The 10301-nt window shown below is 43.5% G+C and overlaps 1 protein-coding gene across 1 annotated transcript; it reads right to left on the bottom strand.

Moving 5' to 3' along the window:
• Positions 1-367: 367 nt before the first annotated feature.
• Positions 368-8602, bottom strand: LOC116516754. The gene is made up of 4 exons (XM_032229392.1): positions 8516-8602; positions 8064-8372; positions 4686-4814; positions 368-636 (listed from the first exon to the last, which is right to left on the bottom strand). Exons 1-4 carry the CDS (start codon positions 8559-8561, stop codon positions 368-370), a joined length of 753 nt encoding a protein of 250 aa, XP_032085283.1. The 5' UTR covers positions 8562-8602.
• Positions 8603-10301: the final 1699 nt, after the last annotated feature.

Here is a 10301-nt window from a genome sequence, read left to right as displayed (position 1 = left end):
ACATCCTCTAGCCTTGACCTAAGCTTTTTGCACCCGTGAGCGCCTTTTAGCCTGTGTCCTCATACAATCCTCTTCTCCCACATCAAGTCTATTGTTGAAGTGCCTGCCAATCATCTGTAGATGCCCCAATTTTGCATCTTTTCATTCAAAGCAGAGGGGGCTGGCACCCCGCATCTTCCTCTTTCATACACCTGTATCCATCATCCCCCCTTGATGGGGACAGAGAGGCTTCCTTGCAGATGGAAAATTTAACCAGTAGATATTTCTCTCCTGTCTTTTCAGTTCAAGTACATCCAATGTGCTGTCAAGGTATTTTGCTTCTTGTTTCAGGCAGAAGAGGCAGAGAGGAGGTTTTTGTTACACTTCCCTATAAGAATTCAACACCATGCAACATGGTATCAGCACTATTCCAGCTACCACAGTAATAATCTGCCTCGTCTTCAGCCTGCACATTGGTGATGGCCAAAGATCCTGTAGTCCCAGATGTGGTGGCAGTGAACCGATCTGGGATCCCTTCTCCCCTGTCACTACAGCCACTACAATGGACATAGCGAGGGACTTCTCCAGGTTTCTGTTGAAACCAGGAAATGCTCTTCGTACTCTGTGTTGTCGTGCAGGAGAGTGTGACGGTTCCACCTGGGGACATGTATCTGGAGGGAGGCTGAGTCCAAGAGGACTGACCGTCAATGCCTTTCAGGAGGGTGGGAGGGAGGGAGAGAGAGAAAGAGTGAAGGGAGAGAAAGAAAGAATTTCTGTTAAACTGATGCACCTTCCTTGGTTCTTAGAGATTTCCAATGCACCCTCTTCTTATGAGAATCGCAAGAAGATTCTCTGTTAGTCCAGGAAAACTCTACCTGTGGAGTAAGTGAGGAGTGCAAGGAAGACCACAGCCCAACCCATGGTCAACTTGGTCAAGGAATATCTGCTCAGGGAGGATAATTATATCCCAATCTTCTCCTTTCCTTTAAATGCCTTGAGTTCATGCAAATGAGAGCTGCACTCATTGGTTCTCCTAGAATATCTTACTTCCCCAAAGCATAATAACATCCATCCTTTGGGTTTAGCCAAGGACCAAAGAAAACATTTGCGTGAACAAGATTTGGAAACGGAGGAAGAATTAAAAGATCTCAATGTCAGATCACCATGTGGTAGATGAGTGAATCTTCTATATTGAAATATTCTACTAGGTTTCAAGTTTGATAGCTAATAACACCACATTTTTTGCAGTAATAGCATAAAGTTATATGTCAATGGAAAGATAATTTAATCAAGAATGCAATCACCAATTCTATGAAAAGTTACAGCCAAATGTACCCAGCAATAAAACCCAGTTAATAGAAGCAATCATTCAATCTTGGTTTCACATTATGACAACTGCAGAACTAAAAGACTTGGTCCACTCCATGGGAAGACGTTGTAACTAAAGGTTACCCAACTAAGCATTAACTGACATGTTTATTCTTTATATCTGCTATTCTAATAGCGAATCCTTAATTTTTATGAAGGATTTCCTATTAAAATAGCAGCTATAAAGAAGAAACGTGAAACACATAGAAAAAAAAGGAGATATGCAAAAATTATCACCATAGAAAAAATAAGATATACAAAAGTATGAACCAAGTCTTTTAGTTCTGTTGGAATGATTGCTTCTCTTAACTGGGTTTTATTGCTGGGTATAATTAGCTATAAAGTTTCATAGAATACAGAAAATTCAACAAACTTTGTTGCATTGCATTCTTGATTAAATTATCTTTCCATTGATGTATAATTTTATGGTACGACTCCAAAACAAAATGGTGTTAGTAGCCATGAAACCTCAAAAATACACTTTCCCCAAAAAGTTTCTACAATTTTGGCCACCACTGTACATTTAAACACTCTACTTGGTTTCAGGATCCACTCTTTCTCCAGGGAAATATTTAAAAGCCACTTTTTTTTTCAGAATACGCTCTTTGTCTGAAGAGAGAAATTAGAGGTTATAACTTGTAATTGCTATGAGATCCCATATAGTGAATGCAGGAGTCCCATGTAGGACTAAGCGGAGCGGTTGTGGTAAAGGATGGTTGTTACATTTCCAGTGGGTGATACAATTATCCTAGTAAGCAAATATTCAACACATGGTCTCCTAAGTGGCACATCTAATGTAGGAGAACCACACATGAGTGTGCAAATCTTTACTAAGAGTCCATCCCTGCGCTCAACAGCCAGGCCAAAAATGTGCCCCAGTGACCACTATTTAGTGTTGTGTCCTCCTAAGATCCTTTCTATCCTTCCTCCTGTTCAGTGCTGAACGAGCTGAAAATGATCTCTTCCTTCTCCAATTTTTCATCGGTTCCTTTCACAGTTTCTGCTCAGAAAACAAGAGCCATGGGGCTGTTTGCTTCCCGTGAACTTCTCTCCAGTGCCTTTCACCTCTGTGGAAGAGACTGAGTGAATCCTTTCAAGATGGAAATCAACTTATGGGTCTTTCTCGCCTGCATCTTCAGTTCAAGTGTCCACAGTCACAGGTTAACAGTTGTTGCTTGTGGTTTCAGGCAGAAGAGGCAGAGAGGAGGTTTTTGTCACACTTCCCCATAAGAATGTACCACCGTGTAACGCAGTAACTGCACTGTTCCAGCTACCACAGTAATAAACTGCCTCGTCTTCAGCCTCTGCATTGGTGATGGCCAAAGATCCTGTAGTCCCAGATCTGGTGGCCGTGAACCGATTTGGGATCCCTTCTCCCCTGCTACTGCAGCCGCTACAGTGGACAAAATGGGGGCCTTCTCCTGCTTTCTGTTGATACCAGTGGATGCTGTAGGTACTCTGAGTTGTGCAGGAGAGCGTAACGGTTCCACCTGGGGACACGGAGCTGGAGGGAGGCTGAGTCCAAGTGGCCTGACCATCAGTCCCTTTAAATAATGGTGGGACGTAAGGAGGAAAAGAGTGAGGGAAGAAAAAGAAAGAAATACTGTTAAACTGATGCACCTTCGTTCCCTCTGAGCCATTTCCATGTGACCCTTTTCTTATGAGAATCACAACCAAATCCTGTCTTGGCCCAGGAAAACTTTACCTGTGCAGTAAGTGAGGAAAGCTAAGAAAATCACAGCCCAACCCATGGTCAACTTTGGCAAAGAATGTCCTTTTAGGAAAGAAATTATCACCTTCTTCAGATCTTCTCCTTTCCTTTCCTTAAATGCCCCTTGTTTTCTCCTTCAATGCAAATGAGATCTGCCCTCATTGGTCCTCCTAGAAAACTTCCTTCCCCAAAAGCATTTTGAGGTCCTCTGGTTTAACCAATCAGCAGAGGAAACATTTGCATAGAAGAGATTTGGAAACTGGGAGGAATTTAAAGGTCTCAATTAAAAATGAAAGTGTGCTGCATGTAGAACAGGAAAACTTCCCAATTTCTTCAAACACGCTTCTTTACATGTGAAAGTGACATGGAAAGGATACATGAAATTCTGCAACTCTACTTAATCTCAACAGTGTGTAGAACCACCTGACTAGGGAAAAAGAGGAGCACCATCCTCCACTTGGACATATGGGTTAAGGTGGTCAGAAGAAATCCCAATATTATGTTTTTGATTAATATTTGGAAAAAGCCGCGAGAAGCAGAGTTGGTGGTCCCAACGTTTTCCTTTTTTCCTGCCTATTTCAGGTGTTCTGGGTGGGATCAGCATCTTCCTCACTGAAAAGAACAGAGGAGACATTTCAGGAGCCACATCTGACCAGGCTTTGGCTGAAGTCCTTCTTTGGAGAACTACAAAAGGGCATCAGCAGCCCCTACAGGCCGCTGATATTGTAACATCTGTGTTATCCCCACCTGGGCTGAAGAAATGCAGCAGTTTTCTGTCCCTAGAGGACCATCTCTTCCTTCTGTTTAAATATCAGAAAAAGAAGAGAGAGAAAAGATAAAGGGAAGGAGAACAAGAACCTGCCTTCTTTCCTAATTCTCTTACAGAAGATTTCACAAAGCCTCCCTTGTTTTTAATGCTTTGATTTGAAGAAAGACATTTTCTGTAGAGACTACATATACATCTGTGGCATTGTCCTTTCTTTAGGTTTCTCCTTCTTTATTTTAATGGTGTCCTTGAGTTTGAGGAAAGGGAGATCCATGCTGCTCAGATGAATTTCATGTTTTGGGGGGCTGATTCATTTCATTTAGTATGTGGTTGGTTCAACTTGACACCCAACATAGGAGAACCACACTCGAGTATCAATCTTTATGAACGCTTCATCCTGACATCCTGAAGACATGGGGATAACTTAGTTTAATTTAGTTTAGCTAAACTAAACTAAACTAAACTAACTTGCCCCAAAGACCACTTTTTAGCCTGAATCTGCATACATTTCCTTATTTCCCGATCTCCCATCTAATGTCTTACCATCTGAACATTATCTCTAGCTTCTGCAATTTGATATCTTCTTCTTCTTTCAAAATTAGAACTCACAGCTCAGGGTGAAGGGCTGAGACCATTAGTCTGTGGGTTGTCCTGAACTCTTCTCTCTCACACATTTGTGCCCATCCTTCCCCAAGGCTGGGCATTTTGAGACATCTTTGCCAACTGGGATGAACCTGCAGGGGTTCTGCTTCTGTCTTCCCAGTTTAAGGGTCTCCAGTCATAGATCAAGTTGGGTTGCTTCTTCGTTCAGGCCGAAAGGGAAGAGTGAGGGTCTTTGCCACAATTCCTCCTGCCACAAACCTGTTCCAGGGACCACTTTTCCATGCTGTGTCCTTCTACCATTCCATTTATCCTTCTCCTTTTTCAGTACTAAACAGCTGAAAATGATCTCTTCCTTCTCCAATTTTTCATCGGTTCCTTTCACTGTTTCTGCTCAGAAAACAAGAGCCATGGGGCTGTTTGCTTCCCATGAACTTCTCTCTGGTGCCTTTCACCTCCGTGGAAGAGACTGAGCGAATCCTCTCAAGATGGAAATCAACTTACAGGTCTTTCTCGCCTGCATCTTCAGTTCAAGTGTCCACAGTCACAGGTTAACAGTTGTTGCTTGTGGTTTCAGGCAGAAGATGCAGTGAGAAGGTTTTTGTCACACTTCCCCATAAGAATGTACCACCGTGTTACGCAGTACCAGCACTGTTCCAGCTACCACAGTAATAAACTGCCTCATCTCCAGCCTCTGCATTGGTGATGGCCAAAGATCCTGTAGTTCCAGATCTGGTGGCAGTGAACCGATTCGGGATCCCTTCTCCCCTGCTACTGCAGCTGCTACAGTGGACAAAACGGGGGCCTTCTCCTGCTTTCTGTTGATACCAGGCAATCCAGTTTGTACTCTGAGTTGTGCAGGAGAGCGTGATCGTCCCACCAGGAGACACGGAGCTGGAGGGAGGCTGAGTCCAAGTGGCCTGACCATCAGTCCCTTTAAATAATAGTGGGATGTAAGAAGGGAAAGAGTGAGGGGAGAAAAAGAAAGAAATACTGTTAAACTGATGCACCTTCATTCCCTCTGAACCATTTCCATGTGACCCTTTTCTTATGAGAATCACAGCCAAATCCTCTCTTGGCCCAGGAAAACTTTACCTGTGCAGTAAATGAGGAAAGCTAAGAAAATCACAGCCCAACCCATGGTCAACTTTGGCAAGGAATGTCCTTTAAGGAAAGAGAATTTTCACCTTCTTCAGATCTTTACCTTTCCTTTCCTTAAATGCCGCTTGCTTTCTCCTTCCATGCAAATGAGATCTGTCCTCATTGGTCCTCCTAGAAAACTTCCTTTCCCAAAAGCATTTTGAGCTCCTCTGGTTTAACCAATCAGCAGAGGAACAATTTACATAGAAGAGATTTGGAAACTGGGAGGTATTTAAAGGTCTGAGTTAAAAATGAAAGTGTGCTGCTTGTAGAACAAGAAAACCTCTCAATTTCTTTAAACACGCTTCTTTATAGGTGAAATTGACATGGAAAGGATACATGAAATTGAGCAACTCTACTTAATCTCAATAGTCTATAGGACCAGCAGCCTTGAGAAAAATAGGAGCACCATCCTCCATTTGGGCTAAGGTGGTCAGAAGAAATCCCCATATTCTTTATTTTTTTAATATTTGGAAGAAGCCGCCAAAAGCAGAATTGGTGGTCCCAACCTTTTCCTTTTATGCTGCCTATTTTAGGTGTTCTGGGAGGGATCAGCGCCCTCCTCACTGTAAAGAAGCGAGGAGACATTTCAGGAGCCACATCTGACCAGGCTTTGGCTGAAGTCCTTCTTTGGAGATCTACGAAAGGGCATCAGCAGCCCCTACTGACCGCTGATATTGTGACATCTGTTTGTTTGTCTGTTTGTTTATTATACTTGTATGCCGCCCTATTTCCGAGGGACTCAGGGCAGCTAACAAACAAGTGGGGAAGGGGGAAATACAAAAAACAAACAAGACAAAAACAAGATACAAGAACAGATTAAAAACTACACAACTATCGCAACAATTCAAGTGAGGCTGGGAACTCATCAGCCACAGGCCTGCCGGAACAGCTAGGTCTTGACGGCTTTGTGGAAAGCCTGAAGGGTGGTGAGGGTCCAAATCTCCACAGGGAGATCGTTCCAGAGGGCCGGAGCAGCCACAGAGGGGGGGCCCTCCCCCGGGGGGGTCGACAGTCGACATTTGCTAGCTGATGGTATCTGGAGGAGGCCTAATCTGTGTTATCCCCACCTGGGCTGAAGAAATGCAGCAGTTTTATGTCCCAAGAGGACCATCTCTTCCTTCTGTTTAAATATCATAAAAAGAAGAGCGAGAAAAGATAAGGGGAAGGAGAAGAACGTGCCTTCTTTCCTAATTCTCTTACAGAAGATTTCACAAAGCCTCCCTTGTTTTTCATACTTTGATTTGCAGAAAGACATTTTCTGTAGACATTATATATACATCTGTGGCATTGTCCTTCTCTGGGCTTCTCCTTCTTGATTATAGTGGTGTCCTTGAGTTTGAGGAAAAGGAGGTCCATGCTGCTCAGATGAACTTCAGGGATTTTGTGGCTGATTCATTTCATTTAGTATGTGGTTGGTTGAGTTCAACATCTAAGGTAGGATACCCACAAATGAGTGTCAATCTTTATGAACTCTTCATCCTTACATCCTACAGAAATGAAGCAAACATGCCCCATGGAGCCATTTTTTTCGCCTGTGTCTTCATACGATTCCCCTTTTCCTCATCCCTCATCTAGTGTCAAACCATCTGAACATCAACTCTAGTTGAATTGTAACTTCTCCAATTTTATATTTTTCTCAATAAGAACATTTAGTATGTTGGTTGGTTGAGTTCAACATCTAATATAGGAGACCACACATGACTGTCAATCTTTATGAACTCTCCATCCTTACATCCTGAAGACATGGGGCACACTTGCCCCACTGTCCACTTTTTAGCCTGGGTCTTCATACAATTCCTTATTTCCCATCTCCCATATAGTGTCAAACCATCTGAACATTATCTCTATCTTCTACAATTTGAAATCTTCTTCTTTCAAAATTAGAACTCACAGCTCAGGGTGAAAGGCTGAGACCATGGGTTCATGAGATCCCCTGCACCTTTCTCGCTCACACTTTTGTGCCCATCCTTCCCCAATGCTTGGCATTTTGAGATGCCTTTCCTCTGCTGGGATTCTGCTTGTGTCCTCCCAATGTAAGGATCTCCAGTCATAGATCAAGTTTGGTTGCTTCTTGGTTCAGGCAAAAGGGAAGAGTGGGGGTCTTTGCCACAATTCCTCACGCCACAAACCTGCTCCAGGGACCACTTTTCCATGCTGTGTCCTTCTACCATTCCGTTTATCCTTCTCCTGTTCAGTACTAGAGAGATGAAAATGATCTCTTCCTTCTCCAATTTTTCATCAGTTCCTTTCACAGCTTCTGCTCAGAAAACAAGAACCATGGGGCTGTTTGCTTCCCGTGAACTTCTCTCCAGAGCCCTTCACCTCCATGGAAGAGACTGAGCGAATCCTATCAAGATGGAAATCAATTTACAAGTCTTTCTCGCCTGCATCTTCAGTTCAGGTGTCTCCAGACACAGGTTCAAGGGTTGCTACTTGTGGTCTCAGGGTGAAGATGCAGTGAGGAGGTTTTTGTCACACTTCCCCATAAGAGTGTACCACCGTGTAACTCAGTAACTGCACTGTTCCAGTTACCACAGTAATAAACTGCCTCGTCTCCAGCCTCTGCATTGGTGATGGCCAAAGATCCTGTATTCCCAGATCTCGTGGCCGTGAACCGATTTGGGATCCCTTCTCCCCTGCTACTGCAGCCATCACAGTGGACAAAATGAGGGCCTTCTCCTGCTTTCTGTTGATACCAGCCAATATTGTAGGAACTGTGAGTTGTTAAACAGGACAGTGTAACGGTTCCACCTGGGGACACGGAGCTTGAGGGAGGCTGAGTCCAAGTGGACTGACCATCAATGCCTTTCAAGAGTTGGACACAGGGAGAGAAAGAGTGGAGAGAGAAAAGGAAAGAAACATTGTTAAACTGATGTGTCTTCCTTTGCATTGACCAAGTTCTGAGAATCAATCAACCAAATCCTCTCTCGGACCAGGAAAAATGTTACCTGTGCAGTAAGTGAGGAGTGCAAGGAAGAACACAGACCAGACCATGGTGAACTTTGGCCAAGGAATGTCCTTCTAGGAACAAAAAGTATCACCTTCTTCAGATCTTCTCCTTTCCTTTCCTTTAAAGCCTCTTGCATTCTATTTTCATGCAAATGAGATCAGCAGTCATTGGTTCCACTAGAATATTCTATTCTCCTATAAGCATGATGAGGTTTTCTAGTTTAGCCAATGACCAGAGGACACATTTGTATAGAGGAGATTTCGAAACCGGGACGAATTAAAAGGTCTCAATTAAAAACCAAACTGCTTGAGGAAGAGGCAAATTTCTGAACTTCTTCAAACACGCCATACTTCAAATTGACATCGAAATGATAGATGAAATTTTCTGACTCTTCTTAATCTCATCAACATGTAAAACCTGATTTACAAATGCAATAGAATTAAGAGCGTAATATTTTTTCAAGATGGAAAAACAAAGGAGAAACCACAATTTGAGGGGGAAAGGAGAGAACCAAATGGGCTAAGGCAGATCACAAGCACCCCTCTCTCTTTCTCTTTTAATGTTTGCATCAATCCACCGGAAGGAGAATTGGTGGACATAACTATTTCCTTTTCTCCTGCATCTTTCACCTGTTCTGTGGGGGATCAGCAACCTCCTCCTTCCCTTCCTCCCAAGGAAGAGACCAGGCATTTCAGGAGCCACATTTGGCCACCCTTCGGCCTCCTATTATTTGCAGAATCACGAAAGTGCAACAGCAGCTCCTACCGGCCACTGATTGTGCAACATCTGTGTCATCCCCACCTGCACCGAAGACATGTAGCCCTTGTGTTCCCTTGAGGACTAGCATCCCCCTTCTCCTCATATACCAGAAAAGGAACAGGAAAAAAACAAGTAGAAAGAGAATGAGAATGTGCCTTCCTTCCTTAATTCCCTTACAGAAGACGTCACAAAGCCCCCATTAATATCCTTAACCTTTTGATTTGAAGAAGAACATGTTATATAGAGATTATATGTAAGTCTGGAGCATGGAGCTTCTCTGAGCTTCCCCTTCCCAACTTTATTGGTGTGCTTGAGGTTGAGGTAATGGAGACACCTGTTCATCAGGTGGGGTTCATACTTTCGGTGGCTGAGCTATATCTCCTGGTAAGAACATTGAGCAGATGTTCGGTAAAGTTGAATCTCTACTGTAGGTGAACCACACATAAGTGTACAAATCTTTACCAAGTGTTCATCCCGACATCCTATATGGTGGCACAAACAAGTCCCAGTGATCCCATTTTAACCAGTGTCCTCATATACTCCCTTGAATCCCACCCCCAAACAAATGTTGAAGCACCTCCAAATCATCTCCAGCTTCTCCCATGTCATGTCTTCCTCTTCCAACATTTGTACTTATAACACAGAAGGAAATGAGGCCAAGAATCTCTGAGCTTCCCTGCACCTTTCTCTTCCCTACTCCTGTGCCCATCATCCTCCGTCCTGGGCATTGAGGGACTTCTCTGCAGAAGGTGATGAACTGGCAGGAATTTCTCTCCTGCTTCATCAGCTCAAGCGTCCCAGTCATAGATCAATGTATGTTGCTTGTGGTTTCATTCTCAAGAGGAACAGTGAAGGTTTTTGTCACACTTCCCCATAAGAATTCACTACTGTGAAACGCAGTACCAGCACTGTCCAAGCTACCACAGTAATAAACTGCCTCGTCTTCAGCCTCTGCATTGGTGATGGCCAAAGATCCTGTAGTCCCAGATCTGGTGGCAGTGAACCGATTTGAGATCCCTTCTCCC

The sequence above is a fragment of the Thamnophis elegans genome, chromosome 13, assembly GCF_009769535.1.
Source record: "Thamnophis elegans isolate rThaEle1 chromosome 13, rThaEle1.pri, whole genome shotgun sequence".
NCBI classification, from domain to species: Eukaryota; Metazoa; Chordata; class Lepidosauria; order Squamata; family Colubridae; genus Thamnophis; species Thamnophis elegans.
The sequence above is the reverse complement of the archived record's forward strand: the minus strand, read 5'-3'. Positions and strand labels throughout refer to the sequence as shown.